A 13,921-nucleotide genomic window follows, 5' to 3' on the forward strand; every position below is an offset into this window, starting at 1 on the left:
ATTCTACTTATGTGTAGGGGTGGTTAATCTGTCTGATTTCCCGATTCGATTCGATTACGATTATTGAAGTCCCGATTCGATTACAGTCGATTTTCGATTATTAACGATTCTCGATTAACGATTATTGATTTTCCATTTCACAACAGTAAGTAGTAAACAAACTGTGTAAATCAGTGGTTCCCAACCTTTTTCAACTCGCGGCCCACACAACCAAACACATATGTTTGCGCGGCCCACTTCAAAAAAATTAACTGACCCCGCTATTGTTGGGTTAATAACTTAGTACTCAGAAGCTAGATTTTAAACTGTATTTATTGAATAAACATGGACAAAAAAAAAAAAACTATCGCGATTTTTTTGATCAATTTTGCAATTGTGACACACACCGATATGCTTTTACAGTCATAAATGCATTCAGGATTAATTTTAAACATATTTCCAAAAGAAAACCAATCAGAGCTTTATCAAAAAGTTGTAACATCTCTAGAACAGACATAAGTCAAAATTATCACTATAGTGAAGATGTAAAAAAATGTATAGACTTGTGGCAAAAAAAAAAAAAAATCCTGTATACAGGGACTTTTTTTTCTTTTTTGCCATGCATTCTTCATAGAGCTCATTAATTGTAGCGGTGCCTCAGGTGTTTGCAGTGTGTATACAGTAGGCTATGTGTTTGCAGTCAGCAGTGAGAGCGCATAAATATAACGCGAAAGCACATTAAAATAATGCACGAGTGCGAATCTCTCTGTTCGCACGCAGATTTCCTTTGCTCGTTCACACTTAAAACGTGTCTCCTCTCACTTAAACTGCATCCTGTTCACTAACAAATTCACTCTATGCTCATGTTGGACATGAATTATTTTCGCACATTTTTATTTCTAGCCTTTTACCGCAGTGAGAACGCTCTGATCCGTCAACATTGGCTCAGAAAAAAGGCGCATCACAGACAGTGTGTGAACCTGGAGTTAGGCATATGCCCAGTCTCTGTTCTCGCGCTAGGCGCAATGCATTCTGATTGGATCAGATAGCATACTACGGGAGGTCAGGGCCACGGAAAACTGTGCTATAAAGCGATTTAGAAATCGCGCACGCTCAAATCGTGATTTTAGGACGTTTCCTTTTAATCGCACGGCCCTAGAATGGACTGCAAATGAACAGAAAATAATTGGCGGCCCACCTGCAATACCACCGCGGCCCACAGGTTGAAAACCACTGGTGTAAATCATTACTAATAAATGGTAGAAACAAACCGAATGCATGTAGCGGTTGGGATTTTCAGTTTACTACATGCAGCAGGCACTCTGATTCCATGTATGGGGCACATATATATTATTCATATGACACACAAACACAAGTAGACAAGACCTTTTTAGTTCAAAATCTATGCCCCGTGTCACATCGCCTCTGCTTCTGCTATGAGCAGCGCGGCCAGATCTGCCTCGCGCACGCGCCGAGTGTGCACAGCTCGGACTACTGTCAGGGTCATTGCGACTCCCCACCTTGCCTCCTAACTGTCCTATGAATACTTCGACCTCGTCTAACATACCCAGTGGCATTAGACAAAGTCTCCACTGTCACCGTGATGCGGTCAGAAGACAAATATACATGTCTAGCGCGGTAAAAATCTCCCGCCTCGTCCCCGCAACAATAACACGCCTGCTAATTTCGCAATGAACACTCCGACCCTTGCAAACATTGTTCACACCTCTGACATTTGGCAAAGGACCATTTACATTGGGCAAAGGATTCACCGTTTGTGCTTGGTGTACTTTCACTTTCAATATCACCGTCATCTTCTGGATACAGATATTCCCCTTCAAAATCAGTGTCCCAACACTTCATTGCGGGTTTATTGAAGCTTTATTGATGCCATTAGATAATAATAAAAATAATAATGATAATAATAATAATCTAATGCCAATACTCGCTGACGTTGACAATATTGGTCAGATAAAATGGCTCACTCTCACACTAGCTCCGCTTTTTTTTCGCACTGATTCAATGCGCTCTCGAAGATTTTGTTAAGGAGCATTACGTTATTTTGAGTCAGAGATTAAGTATTACATGTCTGCTATCTGGTGCAGGGGAGGTCGCGTGAAATTTGACACCCTATTTGACAAAATCGGCCGGTTTTATTCAGTGCCGCATCTTGTCGAGTAAACTCAACCATGGCGCCAAGAGGGTTAGAGCTCCTGCCATGAAAACCCAAATAAATCCACACGCTTGCTTTGAGCCCAGATGGAGCTGGGTGGTTCGGCTGGTTGCTCGCTCCTGGTTTTTCCATTTTACACACCTGTTCTGGCTGCTTGCTAACTGGAACTGGGCGCGTTCGTGACGTTCAACTCCCGGTATAATTTTTTTTACAAAATAAAATAATGCAAAAAAATAAAAAATAAAAATAATCGATTTTTGAAAATGTAATAATCGATTCATACTCGTCCATAACATACTCGCGATTAATCAATAATCGATTTTTTTCACCACCCCTACTTATGTGTTTGACAAACAACGTGAAATATACCTTGTGTTGATGTAAAGTAGGAAATAACATCATAAACTGATGCTTGAGATAATAAAGCACACATTTTCCGCTTTGAAATCATGATGTTGGGATTTCACAAATGCATGCCGAAGGGCAAACAGGGGAACTGAATCCACTTTGACTGATGTAGTAAATAATGGAATGTAAACACGACAACAGCCAAAAGCATATCATTAAAGAGCTCATCTTAATCATCACAAATCAGCCATGTCCTAAAATGGCCCTGCCTTCAGCTGTAAGACAACACTGCGACTACAGATTCCAGGTTTCTAGAGCAATAGGACACAGCAGTGCTGACACTGTGAATTCTGAAGGGCTGTGTGATGCTGAGATGGTCAGACATTCGACACGGGTGACCTTAAAGATATTATTGAACTATATCAAAACAAAAGGAGTATATACTGTTTACCATAAACTGAATAAATACAGCAGTAGTTCTAGGACACAGATGCATCGGTGTAGGCTGATGCAGTATATGCAACATTTTGCCTTATCTATTCAAAACCAACTGGATGTAACTGTCTGAAAAAAAATGTAGATCAATAGCATCATTTCCTTTTAATCTGATCCAATTATTCCTATTACTCTCGCTCTATTCCGCACACATACAAATACACTCAAGTCATGATGACTCAGTGAAATAAGTTTAGAAACAAACATCCTCTTGACAAATACATTTCCGAGTCAAACACTCTATTTGGAAATGGATTAAAGACAACCTTGACAGAAATGTTCACACATTCTGTATACAACTACAGTATGAATGAAAACATCTAATCTGCTCACAGTCACAACATCTTATTCCAGAATGAATTAATCTGCTGACGTTCTGAGGGTTAAGAGGATAAAAAATAAATGTCCAATACATACAACTTCAGCACCCATGCTGCCTCTTCCTCCATATCTCTCCCAAACATTTACAGGTGCATCTCAATAAATTAGAATGTCAAATTTCAGTAATTCAACTCAAATTGTGAAAATCTTGTATTAAATAAATCAATGCACACAGACTGAAGTAGTTTAAGTCTTTGGTTCTTTTAATTGTGATGATTTTGGCTCACATTTAACAAAAACCCACAAATTCATCTCAACAAATTAGAATACTTCATATTGTTAGTGATTTGTTGGCCTTCTGGAAAGTATATTCGTTTACTATACATGTACTCAATACTTGGTAGGGGCTCCTTCTGCTTTAATTACTGCCTCAATTCAGCTTGGCATGGAGGTGATCAGTTTGTGGCACTGCTGAGTTGGTCTGGAAACCCAGGTTTCTTTGACAGTGGCCTTCAGATCATCTGCAGTTTTTAGTCTCTTGTTTCTCATTTTCCTCTTGACAATACCCCATAGATTCTCCCTGGGGTTCAGGTCTGGTGAGTTTGCTGTCCAGTCAAGCACACCAACACCATGGTCAATTAACCAACTTTTGGCAGTGTGAGCAGGTGCCAAATCCTGCTGAAAAAAATCAGCACTTTCATAAAGCTGGTCAGCAGAAGGAAGCATGTAGTGCTCCAAGATTTCTTGGTAAACGGGTGCAGTGACTTTGGTTTTAAAAATCACATTGGACCAACACCAGCAGATGACATTGCGCCCCAAATCATTGCAGACTGTGGAAACTTAACATTGGCTATGAGCTTCTCCACCCTTCCTCCAGACTCTAGGACCTTGGTTTCCAAATGAAATACAAAACTTGCTCTCATTTGAACAGAGGACTGTGGACCACTGGGCAACAGTCTAGTTCTTCTTCTCCTTAGCCCAGGTAACACACCTCTGACATTAGCTGTGTTTCCACTATCGAGCTAGGACCGGGCGTGCTAGTGCGTGCCAGGGCCAATCGCATTTCCACTGTCACTTCCGGGGCTTGATCGTGCCTCGCCGGGGCTTCCTCGGGGCCAACGGCCAGGGTTTTTTGGCCCGACAAAAACCTTGGGCCAAAGCGGGCCAGCTGGGGCTAGAGGAGGGGTTACGAACAAAGGCAAAGTTTCTCAGCGTCTGGAGAGCGTCAGCGCGGATCATTTCAGTGTAAGATAACAGCATTAACACCAGCATTAAAGACGTTTTAAAATAAGTTGAGCTCAAAACTCACTCTTAGTTAGCAGCAAGTGTTTGAAAAAACGTGATCCGATGTGGATTACAATCACTAAACAAGGCAGAAATATTTATAAGCGATGTAAAAGACTATGCACGCTAAACATTATAGTAAATATGGTAAATATGACCGCTTGGATAAATCAGACGTCAGCTTCTTATTCTCTATCACAATTGTGTATTTATTGAGTAACATTTTATCTGTCATCTCGTTTCAAGAGTTTAGCACGTTGCATAGCTATCATCAAAATATAAAAATGATTTTTGTTTGGGAGCTTTTATAAAAATAGAGAGTCTGCGCTGAGGATCATTTCAGAAAGATAACAGCTTTAACACCAGCATTAAACACTTTTTTAAATAAGTCGAGCTCAAAACTCACTTTCAGTCAGCAGCGAGTGTTTGAAATAACTTGATCCAATGTGGATTATAATCACTAAACAAGGCTGAAATATTTATAAGCGATGAAAAAGATATGCATGCTAAACATTATAGTAAACATGGTAAAATATGACCGCTTGGACAAATCAGACGTCAGCTCCTTATTCTCTATCACAATCGTGTATTTATTAAGTAACTTATATTATCTGTCACAAGCCTCGTCTCGAGAGTTTTTCTCACGTTGCCTATCATAAAAGAATATAGCCTAATAATGTTTTTTTGTTTGGGAGCTTTTATAAAAATAGAGATATTATCATTCATTATAAATATGACGGCTACTGTGGCTTCAAATGAACAGAAACAGACTAAACTGAATAAGCAGGCTATTTTCATGAGCGTTAAAAATAAATAAATAAAATAGAAATAAGTGTATTTATGTGTGATTAATTTTGAGTCCTGATAAATTAAATCAATATGATCAATGTATCATGTATTCTATAGTTAAAACATCGATGCTTTTGAATTTGAATATATAACAAAGCATACAAACAAACGGCCGCTTTTATCATGTTTGTTTTGTGATCGCGCATGTTCCAGTGACTTATTAGTTTTCTGATAACTTCTCTTTGATGGTGAAATTTTGAGGTTGCATGACGTTGTTCTGAGAGGCGTGTAAAGGGCGTGTTTTAGTGACGTGCAGCGGTGCTTCAAGCTCCACTGTGGAAACCCTGCTCTATTCTGGCCTCGGTGCTACTGGCCCGGGGCTATGAGCCCCGTCCGGCCCGCTTTAAGCCCTGGCTCGCACTGGCCCGACAGTGGAAATGCGGCTATTGTCTGTGGTTCAGCAAATTCCTTGACACATCTGTATGCCTTGACCCCAGCCTCAGTCCATTCCTTGTGAAGTTCACTCAAATTCTTCAATCGATTTTGCTTGACAATCCTCATAAGGCTGCAGTTCTCTAGGTTGGTTGTGCATCTTTTTCTTCCACACTTTTTCCTTACACTCAACTTTCTGTTAACATGCTTGGATACAGCACTCTGTGAATATCCATCTTCGTTGGCAATGAGTGTTTGTGGTTTACCCTCCTTGTGAAGGGTGTCAATGATTGTATTCTGGACAACTGTAAGATCAGCAGTCTTCCCCATGATCGTGTAGCCTCTGAGAGATCATTTTGAAGGCTTAGGAAACCTTTGTAGGCATTTTGAGTTGATTAGCTGATTGGCATGTCACAATATTCTATGTTCTTGATAATTGGTGGATTTTTGTTAAATGTTAGCCAAAACTATCACAATTAAAAGAACCAAAGACTTACAAAGCTGCATTGACATTCCTTTCAATGATATTACAGCAAACACACTGGGATTATGCATGACACTGCTGAAGGATCATATTGATTGACTTCTGACATACATTCAGTGTTGAATCAAAGACTGCATGTACATATGAATGATTTGCATAGCTAAAATGGTTAAAGTCACGCAAGGCATTTAGGTCTACATTACAGTCATGATTCCTAGATGCAACATATAAACTTACAGTATATGTAAACCCTTTTACGTAATTAAAATGCATAACTGCCAAATTCAAATACACGTCGAGTCTTGTGGGAACAGATAATTAAACTATAGCACATTAACAGCCTCTACTGATTGAGGACAACAGGTTAAAAGCACTAACCTTCTCCCCCTCCATCGTGCCAGAGTGGAAACGTCCAAGACTGATGGATTTCGAGTGAAGGTGATACTGGGTACACAATCTTCTTATGCCCGCGATGCGTTCCTATTCGTGACTGTTTTGCCTTTTAAAACTGCAAGATTGTAAAACATTTGTAAATTAGTAACAATTTATTTTTATTTTTCTAAATAATCTGATTCATATCATCTCGCGCAACATCCTTCAACGCTTATACAAGTTAAGCAAACCACAAGTGACATATTAAGCGACGTATAAGCCTATACGATTTTAAAATGTATAATTTAAGTAATATAAAATACAGTAACGTTAGTATTTTTGGTTCGCCAATATGCTTCATCCTGAAATGAATATAAAAGACCGAGTAACGTCACTGCTGCCATAGTTACATCTTCAGGCGAACTTGTAAACTTTTATGGTAAAAAATAATTTTTGGAAACCGTTTTGGAAGGAATTATGTACAAATACGTACTTACATGTAAAAAAATTTTTTGACCATACCCCCGAATTTGTAATGCCCCCACCCCCACCTAGAACCTTCCTTCCACCGTGCAAAAATAACAAAACCAAAACAACAACAAAACACAACGCCAAAATAACAATGAAGGCAACTCTTAAATAAATACATTAACTATAACGTACACTGTCGTACAACAGGTGTTTCTGCACATTACTGACTGCACTTTTTTGACAAGTGGATTTGGTAGCATAGTTTTTCACCTGAGCCCTATTTTTGACCATATTATACACCTGTAAAAATTATTATTTTCGTAGTTTTAAGCGCCAAATCAATAATATAAGGTCACATAACCAACAAAATAGATCACACCGAAGTATGTAGCGTTACAATTGTAAAGTTCACCATAGTTTTCATCACTCTTTCATACTTGACGCAGTTAAATTGATGTAAGTTACACTAAACAATAAAGGATGTGGCTACTACAGTTATCTGCATCCGGCTATTTTGGTAAATCTACCACTATTTAAATATATGACAGTTTAAATAATTTGTTGAGGCTGCAATTACCTTTTGTGCGTCTTGAGCATCCGTTAGCTTGTGCACGTATCCCGTTGACCCACTGGCACTGAGTATAGAGATATTCGCTCTGGCGGTTATGGATTCTTTTCATTCGTCACACGCCGCAAAGACACGACCAACCGCACGTTCCCCTTTGACGGAATACCGCCAATCACGCACGTAAAACCTCACCACGCCCCTTTGTTTATCCACGACTAGTATTTCACATCACGCCTTCTGAGGGCTGTTGTCATAGCGCCTCGTGATGCTGAAATACTTTATTCGGCGAGGTATAGGTTAGGATGTTGTTTGGGGTGGGACCATGCGCAATGCGCATCCGATAACACCTCCCATGATGCTCTGCGCGAGTGACCTTGATAAAGCATCAGCTGATGGGTGCTACCAAATAGATGCAGCACCGGGTACCACGAACTCCAAAGTATGCAGCCACGGGGCTTTTATTTCCTGAAATTTGTAGAGTTATAAAAAGTAGTAATAAAAATACTATTAGTATTTATAATATATATGTTTTTTTGTTTGTTTATCTACGAATACCGTTGAAAAACGCAGTAGGCACATTCCACTTGCGTTTATTCTGGTCTCAAAGAGGCACCTGAGTCATGGCAATATCAAATTCTGCAGTATAACAACCCAATTCTCCTGCATGAGGAGTCACAAGACTTCTCCAGGTGATTTTATAGAATGACAGGGTTGCATCATTATATACATTGCATTTTTGTGCTCTGTAAAAATATGTTTTTTTTTAATAGATCTAAATCCACATGCTGCTGTTGACTTAAAAAGCTATATTTCTGCTAGTTGTCACTTTTTGTCAGGATATGGTTCCTTGTATTTGTTGTAGGCTATTTGTATTTAATGTTAAAAATGTAACTAGCAGAAGCAGAAAATGTAAACATGAGAACTAGCTGTCCTAGTTCAAATTACTGATTAAAATCTACCTTCATAATATATGTGATGCTTGCTTTAATGTATCCTATTGGGGGCTTTATTGTGTTTCTTCTCCTGTCCATTAAGTTCATTGCTATTAAGTTAACACTTTATTTTTAATTTTTATTTCCATTCAATAAATATACGGGGACAAAAACATCTTATCAAATTAAATATCATACCAAATTTCTTACATTTGTGAAATACATTTTCATTTATAAACATAACAGGCATATGATTTTAAAAAACACAAACAAACTTCAGTATATGGTTTTGTGTTCAGTGGCCTGTAGCACGAAGCAAGATTAAGAAACTCCGAGTTGCAGAGTAAATTTTGAGTTGTGCTACCCTACCCAGATTTTTCTTGCTATCTCCCATTGAAACAGTATGCGACAACAAAAAATGCTATCCATCAGATGATGCTTTATTAACGCCTACACCTACCTGTTCCTTACATTAATGAGTAAGGCCTGGTAGGACAATCTGTTGGTTAGGATGAAATGTCAGGACTCCCCAGTTTAGATCAGGATCAGCTGTTGCACAACGCTCGGCATAACCGTATAATTGTTCTCTGTCAACTCAGGTTTGATCCAGACGCAGTGGTTCTCAAAACTGGCCTGGAGTACCACCTGCCCTGCACATTTTGTATATCCCACCTGATTCAACTAATCAGCTCATTAGTGGAGACTGCAAGCCCAAGTGGGTGTGTTAGATATAGGGAGACATATGAAACGTGCAGTGCTGGGGGTACTTCATGGAGAGGTTTGATCAGGTCCGCTGCTGGCCAAATGGGTGCCCTAAGCAGGATTGCATTGTTGTGTCCCCCTTTCTCAAATATCATGAAAAAAAAAAAAACTACTATAGGGGTCAAAATAGAACTTAAGTTTATTAAAAGTTTATTATGACTTCAGAAATCATGCAAAAAGAATTAAGTAGTTTTACTATGATAAAACCATGGTTTACTTTTGTAAGCTATGTACATATGTTTTTTACTGAAGAAATTATAGGGGCTCTGTCATCAAAACAAAAAAGGTAGACAAAAATTAAAGATTAAGTGAATATTTGAATTAAATGTTTGGCCAATAGCCAAAACAAGGATTTGATTGTCCTGTAAATGTAGCAGCAGCAATTACCCTTTGCCTCCCTTTGCAGGCATTTGTAATAATATGTTATTGTTTATTTTGTATTAGCCTACATTATGTATTTCAACAGTGTTATTAACCAATCATTATTGCCTCACTGTTTTTTATTATAATAATAGAATATATATATATATATATATATATATATATATATATATATATATATATATATATATATTAGATGCGTTGGTGAAATTATTTCCGACATCAAAACTCGTTATTAACGTCAAAAAAGTTACAAAGGAATTTTCCCTAAATTATTTACAATTTATTTTAATACATATTAAAAATGTATAAGGTGTTCATTGTAGTTGAGACCGAAATAGACACATTACAGTTGTTTTTATGACTGTAAGTCTTTCTCCTCAAATGCTACTGAGCTTTAAATGTGCGTTTGTGCACATTTGTTTGTGAAAAAGTAGCATAATTTACTTATGATTTATAGTTTATTTTAATTAATATAAAAATGTAAAGGGTGTGCATTATAGATGACACCTAGATTAACAGTTTATAGTTTTTTTTATGACTGTAAGTCATTCTCCTCAAATGCTATTGACGTCAGAAAAATTTATACCAATATTGCATGTAACTTTAGAGATGGTCCCTAAATTTGAGAATTTCGAACGTCCAACGTCAAGCCAACTTCATGGCAGTTTTTTTTTGTGTGTGTGTCCACGGGCATAGGTGTCCATCCATCAATGATGAGCATTCTTCCGCAAACATGAGGTGCCAGCGTTTGCGAGCGCGGTTGGGGGAAAAATTCTTTTTTTTTCATCTTTTTTGAGCAACTGGGATGTTGCCTCCCTGGGAGTTGGTGCCCTACGCAAACTGCGTACTCTGTAGGGTAGCAATCATGTAGCGTAAGTGCTACAGTGCAGGCAACAGAAATGTTCATATCACAATACTTTCCTGCCATCCTCAGGGCGCAATGTGGAACTGCACCAATGGAGCTTGTAATTAAAAACACCAGCATCATAATATGGCATCTGTTATATAAATCTCACAGAAATGTGAATTTTTTTATTATTATTATTTTTTTGGTACATTTATTGACAATGAATACATAAGCCTCTGCGGTCTAGTGCTACTAAGTGCCAGGGACGGTCAGTATAAATAGATAAATATACTGAAATTTGAGAATTGTCATTTTACCTTTGTAAAATATATTTCCATTTTATTTAGATTTTCCATACAGCATTTCATAAAGGTTAAACCTTTAAGCCATCTCAGTTTAAGACATTTAATGCTTCACAAACTGGCAGAAACATATCTGATCAATTTAATTGAAAATCTTTTTTTCTTATTTGATATTTCAAAAAGTATCCTGTACAACACACATATCACTTTAAAATGTGGAAGCCAACTTGCAATCATCATTATATTTGCAATAATTTTGACTTAAAAGGTCAAAGTCTTTCTTGTGTTCAGTTAGTTTGAGTCATCCATGCTTTTATTAAACCCTGAGACTCCAAGCCTTTGAACCAACATGCAAAGTAGAAAAGAAAAGTTCAGGCAGACAAAGGCCATTTCTTACACAGAGGTTTCTCTGCTGTGCCTCTGCTGTAGAAAAATACTTTTTTTCTTTATGAATTTATTGATATCTTGATATTCATTTCCTAGATGTGAGGAAACCAGTGAAAATGCATGTTTTGCTCTTGTTTGCTGTTGATGTTGTGAAACTACTTTCAAAAAAAAAAGTGAAGTGAAAGATCTCAGATTGTCTGAATGTTGGGTCAGTCGTGGCCTAGAGTTGGACTTGTAACATGAAGGTTGCAGGTTCGAGTCTCAGGTCTGGCAGGAAGTGTCAGTGGGGGAGTGAATAACCAGCACTCTCTTCCACCTTCAGTACCATGACTGAGGTGAGATCATTGAGCAAGGCACTGAACCCGCAGCTGCCCCCAGGGCACCACAGAAACATGGCTCCACACTAACTGCCCCATGATGTCCATTGCCATGGCCATTCCCCTGTACATTGCTGTTTGGCCTATGTACATTCCCATGTGAAGCCTCACCTGGTGTGAAACAACTAGGGTCTGCATCTGCAGGAATAGGGATGCAAACAAGTTTGGGTTGTGTTCCCCAGTCATATTCCAAACCTGGCATGCAAACTGTAAACGATGGTAATAAAGATATGAGAAAAAGAAGAAAGTGGGAGCAAAAAATCCTTCCCCAGTTCATGTGTTCTGAGAAAGGCAAAGCCATAATGGTATAATTTGTGTTTTTCGTCATCATTGATTTCTTCTTTACAGCAGTGGGATGCACTCCAAGAAAAGAGGTAATTGGAGAACAGCTGAAACCCCCTTGGCTATTGTATTCAGAATTCTGTTACACAATCTTGATGCAAATGATGAACAATGGCTTTCAAAATACATACAAGATAGATAGATAGATAGATAGATCTTGAATCCCCAAGGTTGACTGTCTAATAAGATCTAGGAAGGCTTAAAGGCCATGGTGGATTGGCTTGGCATGCTTACAGTAGTCTCTTTCTGCAGTATTGCTGCCAACACATGAGTCGGTGGTGTTGGATCATGGTCTGGCACTAATAAGGCAGTTCATAAACACTCTAAATGTAGCCAGCAGTCTCCTAAAAGGCTTGCCCATTCCACATTTTCACGCTGTACAGCACGCCACCCTTGACATATCACTAGACAGATCTCATGGCATCCTCGTGTGACTGAGACAGAATGAGTGAGAATGTGAAAGATCAAGATGATTGCCAATGACACTTTGGCTTTCAGCTTAGTTAGACTTACAGCAAACATGAAGAGAGACTATTCAGCTGTATAATTAGAGTCCACCAGACATGTTCCTTGGGGTGCTTTTCACACAATGTATTCTTGCGTTCAACAAACGGCATCAACAAATGCATGTGTAAAGTGATCAACTATAATTATGACAGTGATATACATTTTTGACAGTGTAATTTCACTCACTTCAAGGGATAGTTTACCTAAAAATGAAAATTTTGTCATAATTTACTCACCCTTTATTTGTTTCAAACCTGGATAAGTTTCTTTCTTCTAATGAACAATAAAAAGTTCATTTAAATAATGTTAGTAACCAAACAGTCGACGGTGGCCATTGGCTTCCATAGTATGAAAACAATACTATTAAAATCAATGGCTATCATCAACTGTTCGGTTACCAATATTCTTCAAAATATCCTTAGTGAGCGAAAGAGACTTCTTTCAAAAATATTCATAATCATCGGTTGATGACCATTTTTTCCATCTCTGTTTTGCAAGACATCAACTTTTTTAACCAGTACTTTTTGCTTATTAAAGAACAGTCCACAACTAGCAGTGCATGAATGCATTTGTGAATTGTCTGGTACTCTTACACACAAATCAGAATTATTACATTCGAGAAACATGAACTTTGTCTCAGGAATCACTAACCGTAACACCTGTCCTGCTATAGGCCCTGATCTCAGCCTAATTGTAGTGATACTTAAATGAATCTGTTGAATCATTCACAGTCTGTTGGCTAACTAGATAAAGGGAAGGAGACTGGTGCTTAGCTCCTTAAATCTGTCTGTATCATGTCACAAACAGATGTCATGGATTTACATTTACACATGATTAGCTCTAAAATCATGGATATATTTTTAAATGGGTCATATATTTATATGGCCTATATGATTTTAACTTTTTTTTTTATTATTAATTTACAATGTTTTTTTTTTCATCTTCAAAGAAAAGGACATGGGTTGAGTGCATGAAATCATTCAGAGATACAATGAATGGTTGGTGGTATAATAGGGAATAAAAGGTCTGGACTAACGGTAGACTCGTGGTTAAAAAGGCAACAACATTTCAATCCCAAAGAATGGTGAACTGTCACGCTGTCTAGTCTCGGTTTCCCTGGGTGTCCACTAGTGGGCTCACTTCCCCTTAGGCACTTCACCGTAGGCACTAGAATTCCTCTAGTCTGGTCCTGTCTTCACAGTAATTGCACTCCTGTTAATTGCACCAGTTGCAGGAACTTGATTGTCATTAGCCTCCTTATAAATACCAGTCTTTCCCTGTTGTTTGTATGGAGTCCTTACCCTTCGTCCTCCGAGATTCTTCTTTGTTTGCTGCTGCGCAGCATGGCCGCCAACCCAGCACCAC

General features: G+C 38.3%; 1 protein-coding gene across 1 annotated transcript in view; it reads right to left on the minus strand.

Moving 5' to 3' along the window:
* The window catches only part of LOC113073642 (solute carrier family 2, facilitated glucose transporter member 3-like), an 18,182-nt gene extending 10,082 nt beyond the window's left edge, over nt 1-8,100 (minus strand). The window contains exons 1-2 of the mRNA XM_026246463.1: nt 7,726-8,100; nt 6,684-6,813 (exon numbers count right to left, since the gene is read on the minus strand). Coding sequence (XP_026102248.1) covers nt 6,684-6,698 — 15 coding nt within the window. The 5' untranslated portion in view covers nt 6,699-6,813; nt 7,726-8,100. The remainder of the gene's footprint in view (nt 1-6,683; nt 6,814-7,725) is intronic.
* Nucleotides 8,101-13,921: the final 5,821 nt, after the last annotated feature.

This window comes from Carassius auratus, unplaced genomic scaffold, assembly GCF_003368295.1.
Source record: "Carassius auratus strain Wakin unplaced genomic scaffold, ASM336829v1 scaf_tig00012623, whole genome shotgun sequence".
NCBI lineage: Eukaryota > Metazoa > Chordata > Actinopteri > Cypriniformes > Cyprinidae > Carassius > Carassius auratus.